The sequence below is a fragment of the Octopus sinensis genome, linkage group LG19 (assembly GCF_006345805.1).
Source record: "Octopus sinensis linkage group LG19, ASM634580v1, whole genome shotgun sequence".
NCBI lineage: Eukaryota > Metazoa > Mollusca > Cephalopoda > Octopoda > Octopodidae > Octopus > Octopus sinensis.
This window is the reverse complement of record NC_043015.1, coordinates 40916269-40943768: the sequence shown is the minus strand read 5'-3', so window position 1 is coordinate 40943768 and position 27500 is coordinate 40916269. Positions and strand designations below refer to the sequence as shown.

Below are 27500 nucleotides of genomic sequence, written 5' to 3'. Positions count from 1 at the left end.
CAATTGACAAGCCCCTCCCAGACAAAATTTCAGGCCTTGTTCCTAGTGTAGAAGAGTGAAAACACTTTTGGTGGACAATATGTTTTTTTTTTTTTTCTTTAGTGTTAATATCTTATAAATCTGAAGCAGTGAGCTGGCAGAATCATTAGCATACCAGGCAGAATGCTTAGCTAGCATTTCGCTTGTCTTTACATCCTGAGTTCAAATTCCACTGAGGTCAACTTAAACTTTTATCGTTTCAGGGTCAATAAAATAAGTACTAGTTAAGTACTGGGGTCAATGTAACTGACTCCCCCACTTTCCGAAATTGCTGGCCTTGTACCAAAATTCCAAACCAATATTCTATCAATCTCTCAGATTAGCAAGACGAAACATTTGGTAATATTTACTTGGATACGTGTACACTCTGAGTTCAAATCTAGTTCAAGACAACTTTGCTTTTCATCTTTCTGGGTTTAAATAAAAGAAATACCAGCCAAATACTAAGGCTACGTGGGGCAAAATAACTGCTCCCTTCCCTCAAAATTTGAGACCTTATGCCTAAATTAGAAATCAATATTTTATCAATCTCTTAAGTAATTTTATTAATGCTTATTAGAAATTAAATTATTTTAATTAAGAAAACAGTTACCTCCAGCTATTATAATTTACAATTTAGGAGATTAAAATTCCACCCTCCCCTAAAAATGGGAATAAAATGAAATAAAAATGGAATAAAATAAACAGAAGTTGTGTAGGAAGGAGAATTAAAGATTATGGTTAAAATATAAATGGTAGTGCCACATTAATTTGGAACAATTGAACAATGGAAGAATAAATAAACAGATTATTTGAAGGTCAGGGAGTTCTTCTGGTAGAAGAATAGCTAACAACAAGGGAATATTTTAAAGAAATTTTATATATATATATATATATATACATACATACATAAATTCATATATACACACACACATATATATATATATGTATACACAAATACATAAGCTACCGAAAAAACACGAAAATGAAGTAAAAAAACCAAACAGGGTGTATTAGGCTGATGCTGAAATATATGTGTGTGTATGTGTGTGTGTGTGTGTATATATGGGGGGGGGGCATATGTGTGTATAAAATTTAAAAAATTAAATGAAGTAAAAAAAACACCCCCCACAAAAAAACTGAAACATGGAGGGGGTGAAAAGCATATTTGCTTTCTAAATCTTTGTACTACTACTACTACCACTACTACTACAACTACTACTACTACTACTACTACTACTACAAATACTGATGATGATGATGATGATGATAATTCCTTGAGAATTTTCTATTCAATTGTTCCATTGAACCGAAGCTACCATATTACATAAGTCAAAGTAAACTAGTTTGTTGGTATCATCTTAAGTCTCTGTAGTCGCCCCCTCCTCCACCACACTACCCCACCCCCATCCATAGAGTCTTTCTGGCTTATATTACTGCGACCTTGAGGCTGTTTAATGAGAACTACACTTACCTACATTAATTTTCCTTTTTTAATTATTAACATTATTTTTTTTTTGTTTATTGCTTTTCCATCTCAGATAGATTTCTCTTCTAAACAAAACTCGATGCCAAACGAAAGATTTTTCTTTCAAATGGGCCAACTATATTAATTTACTCGAGCACAATTTGATCTTAAACATAATGCGCCCTGCTCCAACATTCTTCATTCCTTCACATCAGAGAGGTATATATATGTATGTTGTGAGCTCATATTGTTTCGTTTTATGCTTGGCTGTGAGGTGAGAAGTTTGCTTCCCAACCGCATCGTACCTTGGGCAAGAGTCTTCTACTATATATTTCTTTATTACCCACAAGGGGCTAAACACAGAGGGGGACAAACAAGGACAGACAAACGGATTAAGTCGATTACATCGACCCCAGTGCATAATTGGTACTTAATTTATTGACCCCAAAAGGATGAAAGGCAAAGTTGAGCTCGGCGGAATTTGAACTCAGAATGTAACGGCAGATGAAATACGGCTACACATTTCGCCCGGCATGCTACCGTTTCTGCCAGTTTGCCACATTTCTTCTACTATAGGCTCAGGCTGACCAAAGCCTTGTGAGTAGATTTGGTAGACAGAAACTGAAAGAAGCCTGTCGTATATATACATATACACACACACACACATACAGACTATATACATGTGTGTGTATGTGTGTGTATGTGCATGCATGTGTGTATATGTGTATGTGTGTGTGTCCTTGTGTCTGTGTTTGTTCCTCTCCATTGCTTAGCAACAAGTTTTGTTGTTTACATCCCTGCAACTTAGCAGTTTGGCAAAAGAAGCTGATAAAATAAGTTCCGGGCTTAAAAAATAAAGTATCGGGGTCAATTTGTTTGACCAAAATAAAAATTTCTTCGAGGCAGTGCCCCAGCATGGCCACAGTCTCAAACTGAAACTAGTAAAAGATAAAAGACAGTGGTCCTCACCAATTTTGGCTACGATGTTGAACATTCATTTTCTCATATTACACACAGGTAAATCTGCTACAAGACTTTAAAAATCCCAGATGAAGAATTCAAGTCGTTGAATTCTTGTAACACTACCTCCCCAGTTATTGAAGACACAATGATATTATTTTTACCATGTTTAAGGCAGCGAGCTGGCAGAATCATCAACATGCCAGACAAAATACTTAGCGGCATTTCAATCTGTCTTTACATTCCGAGTTCAAAGTCCACCAAGGTCAACTTTGCTTTTCATCCCTTTGAGGTCAATAAAATAAAGTACCAGTCAAGTACTGGGGTCAGTGTGATCAAGTAAACCCAGCCCTTCTTTCTCCTTGTGACGGCAAGCTGGGGGAATCCCCAGTGTGTCAGTTAAAATGCTTTGCAGCATTAGAGACACTGAAATATGTACCAGTTAAATTCTGGGGCTGATATAATCAACTAATCCCTTCCTTGTAAATTTCAGGCTTTGTGTCTAAATTAGAAGCAATTACGTAAAAGATAGTTAATTACCAGTGTTATAGAGACCCCCTTATATAACTGGTATTCTGTCTTATGAACCCTGGGTACACTAACACACAAAGTTGACCTCAGCAAAATTTGAACCAGAGTCACAGAATTTTCTCTTCCATCTGCCTCCTTATATTTCTCCCCACCCCCTCTCTCTCTCTCTTTGGATTTTCCCACCCACAGACATGGATTAACACCAAATCCTCTCCTCTTTTATCCTTCTTCTTGTTTCGGTCATTGAACTGCGACCCTTCTGGGACACAGCCTTGAAGGGCTTTTATTTAAACAGATCAATGCCAGGACTAATTTTTCAGTCTGGTACGTAGTCTATTGGTCACATTTGCCAAACTGCTAAGTTATGATAATGTAAACAAACCAACAATGGCAGTTAAACAGTGGTGGGAAAGGACACACATACACACACACAGGTGCATGACTCTGTGCTTAGGGTGTTGTACTCACAATCTAGCAATAGTAAGTTCAATTCCCAGACCAAGCAGTATATTGTATTCTTGAGCAAAACACTTCATTTCACATTGCCTCAGTCCACTCAGCTGTAAAGGGATAACACTGCGATCGACTGGCCTTCTGATCAGGGGAAATGTTGACCATCTCGCCTAACCAGCAGAGTGGCATCATTCAAACACTACAACAATGCAAGGAAGTGCATTGTGACCAATGGTATGTAACAACACCTGAAAGTCTGCACGATACAGTTTTTCACATACACACACATGCACATATATATTATATACACACACACACATATATATATATACATATATATATATACATACACACACACAAACACATCTTCTGTCACATCTTCACCATCTTTCTCTCTTCTCATCTAAGGAAGCCATGTCTTCTAATGCAAGACACCTTTTCTGTCCCTCAATACTACTCCCCACCTGCTGCCACCACCATCCAGCCTAGGGCGTCTTGTCCTGCAAGTTACCTGATGACCCCGCTGATACTGGTGGTACCCCAAAAAAGCACTTACTACACTCTGTAAAATGGTTGGCATTAATATGGAAGGGCATTAAACTGTAGAAACCACACCAAAGCTGGTAGTAGAGCTTGGTTTAGCTTTTTGACTTTAGTTTTTGGCCAGCTCCTGCCAAACCATCCAACCGATGCCAGCATGGAAAATGGGCATTATATGATGATGACAATGATGATGCAAAGAGATTCCTCCCAGTTTCCATCTGCCAAATTCACTCACATTGTCTAGCTATGGAACTAGAGTAGAAGACACTTGCCTAAGGTGCTGCACCGTGGGGTTGAACCTGAAACCTGATGGTTCCAAAATTGAACTTCTTATCCAAACTGCTATGCCTACACCGAGAAAAATGTTTCTATTGTTTGTTTGATTTTTTTTTTTGCTTTATCTTAGAATAATCATCAAATGAATAATTAAGAAATTAATAAAACAAAAAAAAACAAAAAAAAAAAAAATTCACCATTTTGCCAAAACATATTTCACAAGGAACTGGGTAAAATTTTGTTTTATTTACAATCCTAACAAACTGAAATGGAATTTAAATTTTCAAATTGTGCCTATTTTGGTATTTCTGCATAATTGGAAATTATGAAATTCCAGGATTGTTACACCAAAAACCAAAATTGTTAATTGTGTGCCTGTGTACGTGTGTTTGTGGGGGAGGAGGTGAGAGCATGTTTGTGTGTGTATGTGTGTATTTTTGTATATGTATGTGCGTTTGTGTGCATATCTTTGTGTGCACATGTGCATGCATGTGTACGTGCAATTGCCATGTAATCAAAAGAACAATAATGCTACAAAATGCCTTGTATTATTTTCAGCTCCTTTGTGTTCTGAGTTCAGATCCCTTCCCACCATGACCTACTTGGGTGACAGACTTAACTAAAAAAAAAAAACCCACACACACAGTTTAACACCATCATCTGGCCTGTTAGGTGCTTTTAGTGGATGGAGGTGATTTTGCACTGGTGTCCAACAATTCGGTGCGACACCAGTGCAAAATCACCTCCCTCCGACAAGTCATCTTAATGAGACATCTGCGTTGGCTGGGTCACGCCCTCCGTCGTCAACCAGGAGAATTCATCTATGAAGCAATTGCCCCAGCTCCACTTCAGGGTTCGCAAAAGCGATGTGGTGGACAACAAAAAACCTGGCTGATGACAGTCAAGGCTGATCTGGAACCCAACCTAGGCCCCCACGTCTATGGCGTTCACCGCTGGAATAAGGAGTGGTTGGAGATCATTCGGTCGTTAGCCTCAAATCGCCAGGCCTGGTCAGCGTTTGTGAGAGATGCAGCATTGAGGATGAATGAAGGCCAACTCAACCCATCCCGGTTGAATGCTGTCTCAAGTCAAGTCAAGTCAAGTTTAGTGGACCCTACTCTGTTGCAGACATTCAAGCCAGGCTGCCCAGTTTGAGGATACCTTTCTCTCCACTCCCTTCTTGTCCCTAGTCTTGGAGGCCCCGTGAAAGATCATGTCTATTATCTTTTCTCCTGACTATATAAACATATAGAAAAAAAATCAAACATAGAAACTATAATAGTTTGTTGTATTGTAAGTACATGCCAAAATATACAATAGGAGCCTGGTGCAGCTTTCTGGCTTGCCAGTTCCAGTCAAACCATCCAACCCATGCCAACATGGAAATCAGAAGTTAAATGATGATGATGATGATGATGATGATAGAGTTTTGGAAGGACGCAGTGTCAACTGGTACTTATTTTATCCCTCCACCAAAAAAGATAACTTTGATGGAATTTAGTTAGACTCAGAGCATAAAACTGGGACTGAACCAGGAACCATGAGGTTAGTAAGCAGGGGTACTTATTACACAGCCTCTCCTGTGCCTAGGATGTTAAAAATAAGAAAACACCATAGAAAGAGTAGAGAAAGAATATATATATAGCAAATTAGAGAAAGGAAATTGGTTCATTAACCAATACCATCGTTAGCTCCACTGCTGCCACCATCACCACCACCACCATTATCACCACTGCCACCATCACAACCATCACCACTACCACCATCAATACCACCACAATACACAACCAAACGATCACCATCACCGCCACCACCACCACCACCATCATCATCATCATCAATACCAACATCCTAACCACTGTCAGCACTGTCACCAAGACCACCACCACTAACACTGCCATTACCATCACTACCACCATCACCACAACCACCGCCACTAACTCCACCACCACCACCACCATTTAAAACAGTTGAACAAAACCATTATTCATGTCCTATTATTTTCCAATGAAGTCCCCCTCCTCAACCCCCCCTCCACCCATTGTCTCCCACGCAACAAAACAAACTGATTCTCCTACAAAGGGCTCCATGACCCCCCTCCCCACAACCCCGAACTCCTACAATATCAGACCCCTGTTTTTCTGCACAATAAACTAAATCATTATCCAATCAAAGACACCCATGTCACTCACAATAGGAGAAACCTCTTCCCTTCCACATGACAAACCACGATGATTTTCCACTTTGTGGATTGGCGTTTTATAACTTAACATCATGGTCTTTTGGTGGGAATTGAAGGGAACAACGGGGTGGGTGGGGACAGAAACATTCTCACCAAGTAGCCGCCAATTGTAATGGTGTATACTACTCAGTCCTGTGTGTGTGTATGTATGTGTGCCAGTGTTTGTGCATGTGTGTGTGAGTGTATGTGTGAGTGTATGTATGTGTGTGTGCAAGTGTGTGTGAGTGTATGTGTGTGTGAGTGTATATGTGTGTGTGTATGTGTGAGTGTATTTGTGTGTGTGCAAGTGTGTGTGAGTGTGTGTGTGAGTGTATGTGTGTGAGTGTATGTGTGAGTGTATGTATGTGTGTGTGCAAGTGTGTGTGAGTGTGTGTATTAGTGTATGTGTGTGTATGTGTGTGTGTGCATGAGTGTGTGTATGTATGTGTGTGTGAGTGTAAGTGTGTGTGTGTATGTGTGTGTGCGTGTGTGTGTGTGTATACAGATACTGTGAATACATATATCTATACATCCAAAAATATGTACACACACACGCATATAATTCTGTATGTGTGTGTTAATGGAGCTGTTTGAACTTGTCAGCATGTGTGTACGCAGACACACACACACACACTGACAAGTCCGAACAACTCCATTAATAACAACAAAACAACTGACAGACAGTGATGTAGGTGGTGGTGGTCGTGGTTGGTTAGTGGTGGTTGGTGATGGTAGTTGAGGCTACTGCTACGTTTTTAGTACAGGATACTAAAAAGCTTTTTAAAAGATTGCTTTTTTGGAATACCAATGTACCAATATTAGGCACACACACACACTATATATATATATATATATATACACACACACACACACATATATATATATACACATACATATATATACACACATATACACACACACATACATATACAGATATATATATATACATACACACACATGCATACACATATATACACATGCACACACATTTATATACACATACATATATATACACAACACACACACATATATATACATACACACACATATATATATATATACATACATATATACACACATATATATATATATACACACATATATACACACATATATATATATATACACACATATATACACATATATATATATACACATATATACACACACACACATATATATATACATACACACACACACATATATATATATATACATACACACACATATATATACATACACACACATATACACATAAACACACACATATATACACACAAACACACACACACAAACACACTCATTTATACGCAAATGTGGAGCTACATGAATATTCACACGTCAAAAAATTCTCGAAATTAAGTAACAAACATTATTTACTGTCAGACAAACAATATTAGAAACCAAAAAAAAAACCCCAACAAAAACCCCCAAAACAAAACACAAAAACACCCCCAGCTATTTATTGATAATGTGAGTGTATAGGATTGCATGTCTCTATTTGTGTGTATAAATGAGTGTGAGTGTATATAAATATCTGTTTGGAAGTGTTTGTGAATGTACAAATTATGTGGGTGTTTGTTTGTGTGTGTAAGAACTTGTAAACGAGTATGTTATTTGTGCATGTATGTATTTTTGTGAGTGTATATTATATATATATATATATTTATATGTGTGTACGCCTGTATATATACACAGTTATGTATTTAAAGACAAGGCATCTGAAATCTCTCTCTCCCTATTTATATATATATACACACACACAACATACCTAAATCCCTTATAGCTATGTGATATGTATATGATATGTATATATATATATATATACACCAAATATATATCACCCACACCCCACATGCAGAGGTACATGTCTCATAAATCTATCAGGCACTTGAAAATATGAAAAAAATATTCAAATGCTATATATGGATGTACATATACACCTTCTGTGTTCATGTGTGTATATGTATATGCATGTGTGTGCAAACATATATTCACATACATATATACACACATGCATATATATATACACAAACACATATATATATACACACATACACATATATATACACACATACACATACTTACATGTATATAGATTATACACATACATAATATATTCATAAGTACATACATATACACATACATACACACACACACACACACACACACACTGGCACATACATAAAACATGCATGCAGAAAAATACAGATATATACATATATATATATATGTATAAACAGATATATACATAGGCATAGACACACACAAAGCCAGAGCTCAAGAGAAGTTTCCTTGCAACAACAGCAGCAGCAGCAGCACCGGCATAGAATTCGGTGAAGTCTGCAACGTAGTCCTGAGGAAAAAGTCTGGAGAACAAAAGAGGCAATGCGAAGTTTTAATGGAATATGGTATATATATATCTGGATATAGCCATGGGCACATGGTGATGGCGGTAGCAATGGTGGTGGTGGTAGTAGTAGTAGTAGTAGCAGTAGTAATAGTAATATCAATGGTGGTGGTGGTGGTATGTATTGTTCTCAAGACCGCAATATGTAAATTATGATGTTAAGATGTGCTATACTGAATACAGTCTGGTTGTTATGTAAAACAGCTGAATATATACACATAGACACACACACAGGGTAGGATCTACATACATAATTGTCTGTGTGTGTGTAAGCATCGTTTAGCTTTTGCTTGTTTCAGTCATTGGACTGCGGCCATGCTGGGGCACTGCTTTGCTTCGAAGAATTTTCAGTCAAATGAACAAACCCTAGTACTTATCCTATCCTATCAATCTCTTTTGCCGAACCGCTAAGTTACGGGGGATGTAAACACACCAGCACTGGTTGTCAAGTAGTGGAGGGGGGGGATCAAACAGATACACACACACACATATATAGTCTGCCAAATCCACTCACAAGGCTTTGGTCAGCCTGTGGCTATAACAGAAGACACTTGCTCAAGGTGCCTCACAGTGGGACAGAACCCAGAACAATGTCATTGGGAAGCAAGCTTCTTACCACATAGCCTTGCCTGCGCCTATCATAAACCTGTTTGTGTATGTATATATATATATATATATATATATATATATATATATATATATATATATATACACACACACATATATATATCACGTGACCGACCAGACCATCAGATGTTGTTACACATCGCTGATCACAATGCATTCGCATTGTTTTAGCCTTCGAATGACGCCACCCCGCTGGCTAAGCGAGCAGGCCAATGTGTACATGTATATATATACATATATATATATACATATATATATACATATATATATACATATACATATATACATATACATATATATATATATATTTATATATACATATATATACTGTGTATGTGTAGCTACCCCTATGTCTGTCTGTCTGTTTATCCATCCCTCCATCCATCTACCTACCATCCCTCCATCTATCTATCCATCCACCCACCCACCCAACCACCCACCAACCCACTCAAATCCATCCATCCATCCATCCACCCACCCAAATCCATCCATCCATCTATGCCTGTCTGTCTGTCTACTTGTCTGTCTAGTAAACCGTGTTGATTCTATTTGTCTAGCTATTTGAGTCTCTCCACCCATCTGTCGGCGGCGTATCCCCTATCTGACTATCTACCCACCCATGTCACCCCTGTATGTCTGCCTGTCAACCCCATCCATCCAACCATCTGCCATTTCATTCATGTCTCTCTTTTGCTCTATCAATTCATCTACAAGCATTGAAATAGTTACACATTGGTTTCCTTGTTTGCGTGGGTTGTAAAATCATCATCACCACCATCACCATCATCATCACCACCACCACCACCATCATCATCACCATCATCATCATCATCACCATCACCACCTTTCATCATCATCACCATCACCACCATTATCATCATCACCATCACCATAATCACCATCATCATCATCACCATCATCACCACCACCATCATCATCATCACCATCACCATCACCATCATCACCACCACCATCATCATCATCACCATCACCATCATCATCATCATCATCCAACATCCGTTTTTTTTTCCATGCTGGCATGGGTTGGATGGTTTGACAGGAACTGGCAGACTGGAAAGCTGCACCAAGGTCCAACTGTGTTTTGTTTGGCATGGTTTCTATGGTTGGATGCCTTTCCTAAAGCCAGCCATTCTACAGAGTGAACTGGGTACCTTTTTACATGGCACCAGAGCTGCAAACTTCCAAATTTGACACAACAAGAAGGAAAACTTTGAGCTAGTTGCCTAAGAAACTAAGTGGAACACTTAAAGACACACACACACACACACACACACTAAAATGTTTTAATAAATGTTTCATCAATATGAAGCATGAGCAAACCTCTATGCCATTACACACTCTGCTAAAAATGACAACCAAATTCCCTCAATTATATGGTATCGTTTTAAAAAAAATACCACATTAGAAAATGTAGTCCTGGGTACACTATGCCTTGGAAAAGGTGAGATAGTCATGCTGGAATCCCTACAGTTATAGCCTTTCTTGGTCAGGGCCAACTCAGGGTTAAACAACAGCTACAACAATGATATTAAAAAGAAGGATAATGTTGGTGATGATGGTGGATTTAGCCCAAAGTTAATCTTGATCCAGCAAATCTTTGATCAAGGCAGTTCCAAGCATGACCTTCCTGTCTTTTCTTCAGACATAGGCTATCTAGGACTAAATTAACTTATGTGTTTTTCATCAGTTCTGATCCAGCAAATCTATGATCAAAGACCATCAGGTCTTTAATTGAGACACAGTCTATCTAAGACTACTTTAATCAATGTCATTCATCAGCTCTGAACCAACAAATCTATGCTCAGATCTGTTCCAGATGTGACCTTCCTGTCTTTTATTCAGATATAGTATAGCTAGGACTATCAAGGTAGTAATAATTAATTACAAATAAATGGTTTCAAATTTTGGCACAAGGCCAGAATTTTCAAAGAAGGGGATAAATCAACCATATCAACCCCAGTGCACAACCGGTATCTATTTTATTGACCTCGAAAGGATAAAAGGCAAAGTCAACCTCGGCAGAATTTGAACTCAGAATGTCAAGATGGACGAAATGCTGTTGAGCATTTTGACTGGTATGCTAATGATTCTGCCAATTTGCAGCCTTAATTACAAATAAAATACAATTTAGTTAATTATGGCAGTTTAACTTTTTGAGAGTAACACCAAGACATTGTTAGAGTGGCAGAACATGAGTGGGTAAGAGTATTAAGTGAGTGAGGGAATGAGTGAGAGTATAGATGGGTGAGTGAGAGTAGAGGTGGATGAGTGAGAGAGTGAGTGAGTGACAAACAGACAGACAGAAATGATAGACCGACAGGGAAAAAGAGAAGTGAGAGAAAGTTAGTGAGGGTAGGAGTTGAAAGAGAAAGAGTGAATGAAAGAGAGAGAGAGAGGGGGGGAGAGAGAGAGGAAGAGAGAGAGAGAAGGAAGAGAGATAGATACATATCAGGAAAGGAAATGAAATAGTAAGAGTCCAATACTTAAAGTAAGGTCAGTGGGTCAGAGGTGGTGGTGGTGGTGGTGGTTGTGGTGGTGATGGTAGGCCAGCTGACTCAGCCATTAAGGAACAATCAAAAGTACAAGTGGAAGGTGATGCCATATCCCATTTCACCATTCCTTCACAATCTAACATCATCATCATCACCATCATCACCACCATCACCATCACCACCATCACCATCACCATCACCATCATCATCATCACCACCACCATCATTATCATCACCATCATCATCATCATTATTATTTGTTTCAAGGTCAACATCTTAAGAAACTTCACTAAGTAACCTGACTCTCAAGTGGTGGTGGTGCTGTTTCAACTTTGACCATCAAGTGTGTTCCACCATGGCTGGCCAGGGGCTAAACAGCAACAACAACAACAACAAATAACTGTGCACATGAGTGTCTAAACACTGTGTGTGTGTGTATTTGTGCGTGCACGTGTGATATCGGAGTAAAAGAGAATGTTTGATGTTCGAAGTATTTTCTGTCCCGGAAGGGCAATACCAGTCTTTGTGTGATGCCGCCCTTGCCACGTTAAGGATGTGTAATAGCCAAGGGCTACAAAACCTAAACCAGGATACTTCATATGTTAATGGAGAAAATCAAATGTAGCTGATTAATGATTATTTTAAAATTCATTAAAATCCTATTTTAATTATCATTTGGTTGAGAGAACAATAATGACCTCTTGTAGTATTTCAAATTCTGTGATCAAACCTTAAACGCATGTGGCCAAGTGGATAGGGTGTTGGTCCCACAATAATTCAAGTCATAAGTTCAATTCCTGAACGGAGTTGTGAATGAATATCACCCAACTGCTGGTGCATCCCTCTCTCCCTCCAGCTGTCATATCCTCAATATCTCAATAGGTCTAGAGTGGGAAAGCCAAGATGGTTGTCTGTGTCTGCTTGTAACTACACAGGCACCTTAAACACTTAGTGATAGCATGGTACTTGCAACCAATTCATACTCACATGCATGTTATGGTTATGCCTTTTTGTTTTTAAATCAAAACTTTAAATGTACTCAAGCCTCGCCTGGCCCCCGTGCCGGTGACACGTAAAAGCACTATCCGTTCGTGGCCGTTTGCCAGCTCTGTCTGGCACCTGTGCGGGTGGCACGTAAAAAGCACCCACTACACTCACAGAGTGGTTGGCGTTAGGAAGGGCATCCAGCCGTAGAAACACTGCCAGATCTGACTGGGCCTGATGAAGCCTTCCAGCTTCACAGACCCCAGTTAAACCGTCCAACCCATGCTAGCATGGAAAACGGATGCTAAATGAAAATGATGATAGAGTACACAAAAAGATTTGGGTGCATATAGTTTCCCTGGGCTTATCTACATTTTGTTCTCAAAATTTACGTTCTATCTTTATTTTCATACAAAAAAGATTTTCCAATCACCAAAACAAAATCTCCTTGACCTTTACATTTTTGTAGGGTTTTCTAACCCCTAAAATTAAAGTGAGTCAGAAATTAAAATAAAGGGGCTTACTTGATCGACTAGAAGTTCTATATTCTGTTGGGTTTGTGGTGTCCATTGCCGTAGAATGGCAAAAATTTCTGGAACCAAAGTGGTAGGACGGAGTAAGATTTCATGACATCCTGGACAGTTGGGGTCGAAGAATGAGAGTTCGGATTTCTGGCAGTTGCTGCAGAGAGGCGGATCAACACACGGATGAATCATAGGGTATTCAGGGTTCTGTTCACAGTTTAGTAGTGGATCAGGCTCAAATATGTTGTCGTCTTCTTCGTCTGTTCGCATACTGTAAAAGAAAATCAAAAGAACCGCCATCAGAATGGAGCAGGGGGGGGGGTAAATGGAAAGGGTGTGGCCACCCTATAACATTATGCAGAAATATACATGTTGACACAGAAGATCATTGAATGACACAGGAAACAGACAAAAGATGAGACTACAAAACAGACATTCTGATACACCTGGTGACAGGTGAGACCCTTTTTGACATGGTACACTACACATTGTATGGCTTTTCTCTTTTACTTTTATAAGTTAGCTAGCAGCTAAGCCCGGTTTCACTCGGTCTGTTTGGATGATGTGGCTGTGATCGTTTTCGGTTAGGCATAATCTATAACAGCGTTTGTCAACCTTATCATTTCGGGCCCCCTGTTTCGATTGGAGCCTCCAGCTGTATGAAAATGTCCTGACCCCCACCCCATCAGAAAACAGCTTCTAAGCAACTGGTTGTTTTAATGGAAGAAGAAAGAGGGGAATTCTATAAGCAAAAGTTTTAATCGGTTTTCTCGGTAAGTATGGGGGTTAGGAAAAAAATACAAACTGCATTCCAATCTATGCACCTGTCTCCATATGTGTGCCATTTTTTATGCGAATCCACCCAACCGTTTGGCTGTGAACCTCAAGACAAGAAAGAATACAATGATCGCCCATGTCCAATTTATATTATAGATGAATAGTAGTAGTAGTAACACCAGCAGGAGGACTTGTAGCTTTTCAAAGCTGTCACAGACTGCCGAAATGGATGTGGCTGGTGGCTGTTTAATCCTTTAGTATCTAAAGCAACCATAGCCAGCTCAAATATTCTACCTTATTTTATGGTCAAACCAGCCAGATCCAGCCTCTCACACTTACCCTACATTTATCCTAAGCATAAACAATCATTGAAATCCTACTTCTAACCATTCCTGTTCAACTACTACATACAAAGTCTTTTGTGTCTGTCTATCAGATGATCTGGGGCTCCACAGCATCTCTTGCACATCCATACCATTATTTTTTTTGTCTTTTATATCATATGACACTCTGATCTATCCCTATCCCACATATGGAGCATGGCCACTTCCTAGGAAGCTGCAAAGGTCCTGTATTATTTCCTGCTTTTAAAACATTTTGTCTTTGCCACACATAATTTCATTCTTGGTGTTGCTTCTACTTTTAGAAAGACTGCTCTAAATATTCAACTGTGAGAACTGGGTCATTAACAAACAACAGTTCTTCTGTGTGTGTGTATCATTGCTTTTGCTCCTACTTTTCAAGGCTGACACAGGGTTGGACAAGATTTTTTTTTGACCTTCCTCATAACAATCTTTTCAATTATCTTAAGATGCAAGTATTCAAGCATAGATTTGTCTATGATGTGTGTTTGTGTGTGGCATCCAGTACATTCTGCAAAGTGGTTGGAATCAGAAAGGGTATCCAGCTGCTGAAATCATCCCAAAACAATGGAGCGGTTCCTGGCTTTGCCGGCATCTGTCAAACCATCCAACAAATGCCAGCATGGAAAATGGACATTAAATGATGATGATGTCACACACACATTATATATATATATATATATATATATAATAATAATATTAGGGAGTATAACTCCAAACTTACAGGGAAAAATTCAATTTAGTATTAAATCAAATTTCACAATATATGAGTTGCATAATAGTGATTTTATCTCTCATTTATATTTCACACACACACACACACACACACACACACACACACACACACATATATATACATACACATAAACATATATATACATATATGCATACTCACTCATACACACACAAACATATACAACATATATATGTAACCATTTAAATAAGGATAATCAAAAGACAAAACAAACAAACAAACAATAATCCATTTCGAGGAACATTTTATCCTTTATTCCTATTACATAAAGCAAGGAAATTAACCGAGTTCTTACGGCTACATCAATACAGAATAATGTGTTTTACAGTGAACAATAACACTTGCATGTCAACAGATGATTGAATTATAAATTTTAATGTTTACAGTCGGAGAGAAATCAAACATATTTGATAGCTTTACTAAATCAAACTTCTATTTTAATTTGTTGGATCGTTTAAACATCTACGACGTCGCTCACTGCTCGAAGTTTAACTTTGTTCTGTGAGTCGATGAATCGTACACAGGTTTTTCTCTTTTTTTCTCCCAGTTCTGCTTGAAGTATTTTGTTAAGCAATAACTCTGAAAGTTGTGTCATGACATAGAAATGTCATCGTCACTTTGGTGGTGCCCTAATAAACAATAGTATAAAAGTACAGAGTGGAGATATAACTATCTATATCGTGTCTATATTGCTATATATACACTGGCGTAGTTAGAGTGTTTGCCACCCTCTAAACCCCACAAAAAAAGACCTAAAAGTGCAGCGCCTTTAAAAATGCTGCTGGGTTGGACCACCCCTACTACTCCCACCTAGCTTTGATATATATATACATATACATATACATACATATATATATATATATATATATATATATATATATATATATATATATATATATATATATATATTATTATATATATATATATATATATATATATATTTATACGTACATATATATATATTTCGATTTTTTGAAATCGAAATCGATCAAAAATCAATGGAAATTGTAGTTGTGATACCAGTGCTGGTGGCACATAAAAGAACCATCCGAACGTGGCTGTTGCCAGCGCTGCCTCGACTGGCCTCCGTGCTGGTGGCATGTAAAAAGCACCAACTGATTGTGGCCGTTGCCAGCCTCGCCTGGCACCTGTGTCAGTGGCACGTAAAAAGCACCCACAACACTCTTGGAGAGGTTGGCATTAGGAAGGGCATCCAGCAATAGAAACACTGCCAGATCAGACTGGAGCCTGGTGCAGCCTCCTGGCTTCCCAATTCCCGGTCGAACTGTCCAACCCATGCTAGCATGGGAAATGGACGTTAAACGATGATGATGATGATATATATACACACACACTATGTCATTATTGGAAGAGATATAACACAAATATTATATCTATATCATTATATCTAAGCTATATCCTGTATACTGTAGATATAACCAGATATAACATGTCTCTATTGTAATTCTATACTTTATCGTATGTAGTAAAGATATAACGATCTATATTGTGTCGATATTGTTATATCTATACTCTGGCATATATTACTGTATTGACCAGATTATCAGATGTTATACACTGTTGGTCACAATGCACTTGCAATATTTTCTTGACTGTGCCCTTCTTCTTCTCCCCCTTGCTCCTAACTGTTTAATCAAATCATCTTTGCATCATCGTGGAGGCCTTCCAAATGACTTCTTCTGATCTCCTGGATACCACTCGGATATTGCATGGGTTCACTTGGGCCTTACGGAACTTTTGTTTTCGGTATTCTGCAATCATGAAGCATATAGGATTATTTCATATATGCTCAAATAGCACATGCATAATTCCAAGGTCCTTTGTGCCATAGCCAACTGAGGTTCTTGGCTCCTTGTAGAAGCCCATGTCTCACTTACATATAGATGTATTGGTATATAGGCGAGATATAACTGTTTACATTGTATTTATATCATTATGCCTATATTGTTATATCTATACTATATTGTATATATTAGAGAAATGATTATGTAATCTAATATAATGAATATGAAAACTAATTTCGGTGTGTCAGTGTGTCACACCTTTTCAACTTTAATAAATCCTTTCTACTGGAAGCGCAAGGCCTCAAATTTTTGGGGAAGGGATTGAGTCGATTACATTGATCCCAGTACGTAACAGGTACTAATTTTATCGACTCTGAAAGGATGAAAGGCAAAGTTGACCTTGGCAGAATTCAAATTCAAAAGCTAACGACTGTTGAAATACCAGTAAGCATTTCACCCAGCGTGCTAACGATTCTGCCAGCTCGCCACCTTAATATAATATAATATAATATAACATAATATAATATAATATAATATAATATAATGTAATATAATATAATAAATCTGAATGTCGGTGTGTCAGTGGATCACACTTTTTCAACTTTACTCCTAGAGGCCGTAGCCCAACATATCATAACCATTTTGGAATCAGGCTGACTCCGTGAGTTAATTAAAAACATTCTCGGCCGAACTGGGACCCACAATCCTGAAATTTTGGATTCCCAATTTTTCATTACTGTGATTGTTTTTGGCGATTTTTTTGGCTGAATTTTTGTGACAAATTTTTTTGTACGATAACAATTTTTATAATCCAAAGGCCGACACCGTGAGTAAATTAAAAACATTTGAAACTTTCTGTTGGTTAATACTTAAAAAAAGACTCAAAGGAAAAAAAAAACTGTTAAAGTCTTAATAGTTTTCTTATTGATAATCACACACATGCTCATAATAATCCACATTCTTTTTAGCATCCACTTGGGTCAGACAAAATTTGCTGAAGCAGACTTTCTACAGCTGGATGCTCTTCCTATCACTAACACTCACCTGCTCCAGACAGCTGAGGCTATACTCAACATAGTCAGCTCCAGGGCAGATGAGGCTGCACTCAACAGTGAGTCAAATCTGGATAGGTGAGGCTACACTCATCTGCTAATCTGAGTGCCTACTTCAGATAGCTGAGGCTATACTCAACATAGTCAGCTCCAGGGCAGATGAAGCTGAACTCAACAGTGAATCTATGCCAGACAGGTGAGGCTGTACTCCACAGTGAATCTATGCCAGACAGGTGAAGCTGTACTCCACAGTGAGTCAACTCTGGATAGGTGAGGCTACACTCATCTGCTCCTCTGAGTGCCTACTTCAGACAGCTGAGGCTGTACTCCAGAGCCACAGAAATACTCCAGTGCTGTACAATGACCAACAAAGCAAGGAATAGTATTTCTAAAGACTCTTCATATTTCCAATACAACCACTTGAAACAGTCAGCTGACTACTTTAGATAATTTTAAAAATATGGTATGGCACTGTGTGTCTGTGTGTCCGTGCACACACACGAGTGCATGTGTGTGTGTGTGTGTGTGTGTATGTGAGAGAGAGAGAGAGAGTGATGGTGTGTGTAATACACAGATAAGCAGAATGATGTAAAACATAGAAAGAGATAGAGGAGAGAGAGAGAAAGAGAGAAGCAGAGACTGAGGGCAGCAAAGATAGACAAAGAGAAAAAGTGAGAGAGAGAGACAGAGACAGAGAAAGTTGGAGAAAAAGAGAGAAGAAGAGAGGAGGCAGAAGGAAGAGAAAAGGAAAGTGATCATCGATATAGAAGTACAACACTTTCTCTGGGTTTGTCTTTGAGATGTTTTTCTTTTTGAAGTCTTTCCCACAATTTAAACTGGTCACTGACAAAGACTGTATGTATGAATATATATATATATATATATATATGTGTGTAAATGTATGTATGTATATATATCAAGATTAATCAGCCGAAATTGCTACGATGATCCGGTTCTTGACTGAAGATTGAGGGCTTCGAATGTCCCGTCCGTGTTTTTTGTATCGTCTTCTAAGTGTTTTGCGTTCTTGTCCCAGTTTGTATTTTTCTACATATAATAATAATTATATATATATAGATGTATATAAGTATGTATGTTCTCTTCATTTTCAACCACACGGTTCCGGGTTCAATCCCACTGCATAGCACCTTGGGTAAGTGTCTTCTACTACAACCTTGGGCTGACCAAAACCTTGTGAATAGGTGTGGGAGATGGAAACTGAAAGAAGCCTGTCATGTGTGTGTGTGTGTTTATGCTTGAAAAATGGTATCGGTATGTTTACGTGCCCATAACTTAACAGCTCAGCAAAAGAGACTGGCAGAATGAATACCAGGTTTTAAAAAAAAATAATAATAATTAAGTACTGGGTTCAATTTGTTCAACTAAAATTTTCCAAAGCAGTGCTCCAGCATGGCCGCAATCTAATGACTGAAGTAAGTAAAAGATAAAAGATATATGGTCTCTCTTGTTTTTAATTATCATTTCATATGTATACATTAGTGTAGGTATACATGTTGCAACGTGTGTGTATATGTGTGTGTATGTGTGTGCTTGTGTATACATCTGAAAGTATATAAGTGGTGATGTATAAATGTATGTGTGAATGAATGTACATACATGTTTGTATGTATGTAGATATGTATGTTTGCCTCAGTGTGTGTGTATATATATATATATATATATATGTATGTATGTATATATACATGCACACACACACACACACACACACACATAAGTGTTGGTATGTATGTTAAGGAATATGTAACAAAAGATGGGAGGAAAATAAGAGTGTGTGTGTGAGTATATGAAAGTATGTGTGTATGCATGAGTATGTGTGTATGTTAACAGGTCAATGATAATACAAGTACCACTTAGTTGGTTTGGTTAGGCTATAAGAGCATTCAACCAAATGTATGCAGACACACACACACACACACAGTCACATACACACACAATTATACACACACATATCCACACATGCCTGCATGTGAATCAAGTGGAGCATACATCTACATTCACGTACAGCCTTGTGTGTGTTAGTGTACACATGCACAGATGCGTGTATGGTTAGAAGTATATTCATGAATACATGAGGCTGTGCATGTGTGTACATAGATAAAGCCCACATTAATGCACAACTATGTCGACCAATGGTGAGTCTTTAATAAATTAATTCTAACGAGATAGAAATTATGCCCATAACAATAGCAAAGAAAATAGTAAAGCTCTTCTCCATCACCAACACCACCACCAACAACAATAAGTGGAGGCGCAATGGCCCAGTGGTTAGGGCAGCGGACTCGTGGTTGGAGGATCGCGGTTTCGATTCCCAGACCGGGCGTTGTGTGTTTATCGAGCGAAAACACCTAAAGCTCCACAAGGCTCTGGCAGGGGGTGGTGGCGACCCCTGTTGTACTCTTTCGCACCAACTTTCCCTCACTCTTTCTTGTCCCCGACTTCCTACGCAACTGCTGAGCCTGGATGCACATTCATCCATCCGTCGATGCTCTTGGTATCAGGGGTTGACCTGCTTTCTCTTCTGCGGGTCTTATGAATAGCAAAGGACGACGTTTCGGACTTCTCCCACTACATGGGATGAAGACCGCTTCGCTCAACATCAACATCATCAACACCACTACCAACAACAACGGTTTCAGATTTTGGCACAATGCCAGCAATTCTGAAGGAGAGGGTAAGTCGATTACATTGACCCCAGTGCTCAACTGGTACTTATTTTATCAACCTTGCAAAGGGATGAAAAGCAAAGTAGACCTTGGTGGAATTTGAACTCAGAACACAAAGACAGATAAAATGCCGCTCATGATTGCTAATGCGCTAATGATTCTGCCAGCTTGCCACCTTAATAATGATATTGATGATGGTGATGATGATGATGCAGTACCAGGCAGTGGCTCTCATGGCTTCAGATCTTAACTGATTGGAAGTGTTATCATGTACATTGTTTTGTCTTGGTATAAAAGATGGGCTACAGCAAATATTCTGCTCAATACCACAGATTTGTTTGTCAGTTGTTTGACCTTAACCAGTTGAGCATGTCCCTTAGTGGCTGACGATATGTGCATCTCTGACTACGTGCAGAAGTAGTGGGGGAGCATCATAGCCATGTGTTGAGAGGAACTCTTTGGGGTTTGGATAATTTACCTCTGGAAACATGGGCGGTTCATTAAACATCCTTAAACAATCCTTATTCAGGGACCTTTTGAGTGGGGTGGGTTACTTGACCAGAAGAAAATTCTAACAGGGCCCCACCTGCAAGGTCATGTGCTGTTTATCTTGATATGAGGTCACCATGTTATGCACATATGATTGGGTATACATTGCCTGGTTCACACTTATCAGACAAGTAGTCATGATGGGTATACTAGGTTTCGCATATTTGTACTGCAATCTCACTCAATAATAATAATAATCCTTTCTACTATAGGCACAAGGCCTGAAATTTGAGGGGAGGAGGCTAGTTGATCACATCGACCCCAGTACTCAACTAGTATTTAATTCATCAACCCCAAAATTAGTTTCTAAATGGTGACCAAAGTTTTGGTCCTTTCTTGGTGCTATTTCTCTACCCTTTGTTTCCATAGACAATATCTATAGGAAAGGCATGAACATCACAACATCTTACCTCATTATCCTGAAATATAGGGCCGTTCCTGCAGAGTTACATATGAGCCAATATCACAATATTTAATTCACAGAGGGACTCACACTCTGCTCCCTATTTCTTTAATTTTTCTCCTTCTAGTTACTACTACATAAACCACCACTACCACCACCACCACACATCAGTATACCATCACCAATACACCCTACCATACACATACACCACCACCACCACCACCAAAGTGAAACTGAGCAAACATAATAAGATGAGATTAGGGTAGATACTTAGCAGAATTGGGGAGGGGGGTGATGGCAGGAGAAGAGGAAGAGAGAAAGGGGTGAGTGGATGGGTTGGGTGGAGGGGAGAGATGAGGGGGTAAGTGACACACAGACAGAATATAGGTATGGATTAATATCCGCTAGAATGATTAATCTGGTCGCTGGGTATGGAGAGGGTATATTACCAAACAGGAAACTGGTGAGTGCTGAGTACGTTGGGGAGGGAGGAAGAGGAGGGGGGTTAATTGGCATGGGGGGTGGGGGATTAAGGAGAAGGAGTGGGAGGGGACTACTCTCCTTCAAACTACCCCCACCCCCACCACATTCCACTCCACTGTACACTCCCTCATCACAGAGAGATACAAGAGCAAAACCTATATCATGTCTTAGGGAAGGGTTGGTACAACTGCTCCACTCCACTCATGGGGAGCCTGTCACTTGCACTCAACCTGAATGTAATATCAGACATTGAGATTTGGAGTGTGACTGGATGAGGTCAGTGGAAGGAAAAGAGGAGAGATTCTAAATATCTTTGCTTTACCTCCACATCTTTCTACCCCCCCCCCCCCCCGTCTTCTCTCTCTTCTTAATTTCTCACTGATTAGTGTGTGTCAGTGGGGAAGGTCTGTCACTTCTGCTACATCTAGACCAGTGCCTTGCAACCATTTTTTTCTACCTATGCATCCCTTTGTTCCCTATTTTAGTCTTCTCGACACCCATAACGATTCCACATTTCAAAAATTATATATTTTTATAATTAAATTTTTATAGGATTCGTATTAAAAAATTGTCCAAATATTTTGAGGGCTGCAGAAAGTATAACTAATTCATTGTAGATAAACTTCAACAACAAAATCTTATATGGACCCCTTGTTGAGAACTACTGGCCTAGACCCTTCTCTCACACACACAACCTTTTCATCCGTCTCCCCTTACATCTATACTCCCTCACAATACACTATAACTCCCTTTACCAATCCTACTAACTCTTTTTGAGACCATTATCACACAAAAGACTGAATTAACTGTACCACACTGTGGTACCCATTTACAGTTAGGCAGACTGTGCTATGGACACAGTACAATGAAATATACCATACTGTGGTACCTAATTACGGTTAGGTAAACTGGGCTATATATTCTTATGTAAAAGTTGAGTAAAATTGTTTAGATTATGTAAAATATTTTAAAAATTTACAGAAATAAAATCCTAACAAAATACCCAATAATTTGTGTATAGCAACAGTAAAACCAATTTATTGCTCATAAAGATCAATACAGTTCTATCCTTAAGAGATGAGGAATTATGTACATTATTTACATTTGATGGATATTTGTCCTAATCTTGTTTGTTGTTAACACAATGTTTCAGCTGATATACCCTCCAGCCTTCATCAGGTATCTTGGGGAAATTACGAACCTGGGGAACCTTAGGAATGAGAACTCAGGTTTGATATTTCCCCAAGACACCTGATGAAGGCTGGAGGGTATATCAGCTGAAACGTAGTGCTAACAACAAACAAGATGATGACAAATATCCGTCAAATGTAAATAATGTATGAAGATCAATATTACAAAATACAAAAAAATCCTGAGGACATGTTACTGTGATTTGATAACGAGATGGCAGGTGAGAAAAAGTCATGCAATTTTAAAAGATTAAAGAAATTCTGAAACATTTTAGAATACTCCACCCCACCACACACATAGACATACATACAATGAGAATATAATTATTTTAATGAAGATAGAGGAATAATGAAATTTCTACATTTTTGGATATGAGACAACTATAATATGCTGTTAATTAGTAATGCACAGAAAGCAATTGCTCACTCAATTAATTAAAATATGTGAACATTTTAAGAATAAAAGACAAATATCTGAGATGTGTTTCTATATAATTGCTGGTTCTATTTTCAAAGTGAAACTACATGTATGTTTATTGAATGTATTGTCTATTATACACAGATGTGCATACATTACATGTGTGTGTGTGTGATTATTTGGTAAACAGCGTCGAATTTTACACTTCTGTAAATAATATTTTATAAGCTGAAGGCTTGTAAGCAATCACCGTGCATTGACTAAGGTAAATAGACTAATATTGGAGCTTATATGTCCCAATATTAAACTACTGAGGTTTACTTTGTCTTTCATCCTTTTGGGGTCAAATAATTAAGTGCCAGTTGCATACTGGGGTCAATCTAATCGACTGGCCCCTTCCCCCAAAATTTTGGGCCTATATGTCCCAATATTAGACTACTGAGGTTGACTTTGTCTTTCATCCTTTTGGGGTCAAATAATTAAGTACCAGTTGCATACTGGGGTTAATCTAATCAACTGGCCCCACCCCAAAAATTTTGGGCCTTCTGCCTAGAGTAGAAAAGAATATTATTATTACACACACACACACATATATCAGCAGCAAAAATATTCAGAAGCGAATATTTATATAGATATCAATATTGTTATTATTATTATTGAAGGCAATACAAATAGTTTATAATAACAACAATATTAATATAGGTGGTTGCAGGCCTAAATCAGCATTATATAGCTATAGAATTAAAATCACATTAATCAAAGGACACATTAAAGTGTCTACCCGCTAGAAATAAGAGTTGGTGGTCCAAACGAGGGTTTTGACTCTTATTTCTAGTGGGTAGACATTTTAATGCATTTTTGATTAATGTAATAAATACACACATATACACACACACACACACACACTCACACACACATATATATATATGAAAAAAGAGATAAGAATGGAATAAATGATTATCTTTTGAATTTCAATAGCTTACAGCTGTTTCTGCTATAGAGTATGGTGGATTCATAGTTGAGTGCCTGAATAACATGTTATGCTGTTACCGAGGCACTCAACTATAGCGGAAACAGCTGTCAGATATTGAAGTCCATTAGACAATTGTTTATTCCATTGTCATCTCCTTTTTATTATCACCAATCTGTGCTTGACAAATGTTTTGTTGAGAAGCATACATGCATTGAATTCTACACCAGGTTATTAGTATCACAAAGCCTAAGCAATACACACACACACACACACACACACATATATATATATATATATAAAATATTATTCGAGACAAAACCACTATTTTGCAAAACAACAAGGAAGACTTAATTAATACATAAAATTTTAATAATAGTCAAAAAAACCGCCACTACAATCGTTTCTTGTCTTGATCGACAATCTTCAGGTGGACTTCCAATAATTCAGTGTCAAATTATGAATTTGACACTGAATTATTGGAAGTCCACCTGAAGATTGTCGATCAAGACAAGAAACGATTGTAGTGGCGGTTTTTTTGACTATTTATTAAAATTTTATGTATTAATTAAGTCTTTCCTTGTTTGTTTTGCAAAATAGTGGTTTTGTCTCGAATAATATTTTATAATATTTTAATATAAAATCGATTTAATCCTAAATCTGATTTTTTCCCTGTAAATTTGGATTTATTCCCTAATATTTATTATTTATATATATATATATATAGGCACAGGCATGTTTGTGCAGTTAAGAAGGTTCTGCTCCACTACATGGCACCTTGGGCAACTAATGCAATATGAGTGTATTTTCTAGATGGGGAAACTATGTGGACGCTTGGTGTGTATGTGTATGCATATATATATATATAATATATATATGCATATATGTTTGTGGATGTTTGTGTTTGACCCCACCATCACTTGATAACCATTGTTGGTTTGTTTACATCTCTGTATCTAAGCAAAGTTTGGCAAAAGAGGCAAACAGAATAAATGTCAAACATAAAAGAAAAGGAATAGTATTGATTTATGGGACAAAATCCTTTAATGGGATAATGTGGCATGGCCACAATCCAATGACAGAAACAATATATATATATATATATATATATATATATATATATATTTATAAATACATCTATAACATTTGTGTTAGAAAGGGCATCCAGTCATAGAAACCATGCCAAGCTGACATTGGGACCTAACACAGCTCTGCAGGTCATCGGATCCTATCAAACTGCCCAATCCATGCTAGCATGGAAGACGGATATTAACTGATGATGATGATGATGATGATGATGATATGTAAAGTGGAGTGTCACTTTCTTTCATTGTAACTGTTACACTTGTATTATTGTATTTGTTATTTGGGAAAGGCATGAATATCACATCCTCACAGTCTTCCGCTCTTTCACTTCCAAACTGAAAGTACCACCAGGGGACACCGTTACCCCTCCCCACCCCCACCTCATCTCACTCTTGCAATGGTTGCCTCTTCTACTACCTTCTCTCTGTAAAGTTGTCATTGTTGGACTTCCCAGGGTGTCACTTAGGCCAGTTACTTCATTACATACATACACACACACATACAACATAGCTATGTGGTCATATAGAAGCTATATGTGTATTTGTATATGTAGACACACAGACATATATATGATTGTATGTGTGTGTGTGTATACATATACATGAAAGTAGAAACAAGAGTTGGTTTAAGTTCTTAAGCATGCACACACACACACATATACATACATGCTAACATATGCATACACAAATACACATACATACACACATACAGATACACACACATATGTGCACACCCACACACGCACGTGGACATCTATATATTCAAAACAAAAAAAATAACAAAAGGGAGGTGGGGGTGGTTACACAGGCCCATCTTGGTAATATATACAAATACACAACACCTCCCCTACATCCTCAAGCCACACACCCACCCTGGGAGGAGAGAAGGGGGTACAAGCCATATATCATGTGATATCATGTTATCTACAGTTACTTTGTTATTATAATGAAGTGTTATAAAAACATTACCAGATGGGAATATATACATTTATGAATACCACCACCCCACCAGCACCACCATCATCATCATCGTCATCATCAACATCTCCATCACTCTTTTCATTTTCCTCATCATCGCCATTTAGGCTACCATCACTACTACTACCACTACATCAATCATGATCATCACCACCCTCACTAGCACCATCCACCAACACTATGTACACATACACACATACATGCATACATACACACATACACAAACACACACATATACACACAAATATATACAAACATACATACATCACCACCATCACCCATCATCATCATCATCATCATCATCACTATCACCACCACCACCATCAATTACCATGCCTGCACCTCCCCACACCACACTTCCACTACAGTTTTAATGTTTCAAACACAAGATGAGATAATTATGTAGAATATCACCAAAGAGATCAGTATATTCCTGCTACCCCCAACACCCACCCAGGGACA

The 27500-nt window shown here is 38.2% G+C and overlaps 1 protein-coding gene across 5 annotated transcripts in view; it reads right to left on the bottom strand.

Annotated features, from left to right (window-relative positions):
• LOC115222106 (CAP-Gly domain-containing linker protein 3) overlaps nt 1–27500 on the bottom strand; it is a 153756-nt gene that overhangs the window by 38189 nt on the left and 88067 nt on the right. For all 5 annotated transcript variants that reach the window (XM_029792230.2, XM_029792226.2, XM_029792228.2 and 2 more), the window contains one exon: nt 13529–13799. In XM_029792230.2, the coding sequence (XP_029648090.1) occupies nt 13529–13798 (270 nt within the window). In that variant the 5' untranslated portion in view covers nt 13799. The remainder of the gene's footprint in view (nt 1–13528; nt 13800–27500) is intronic.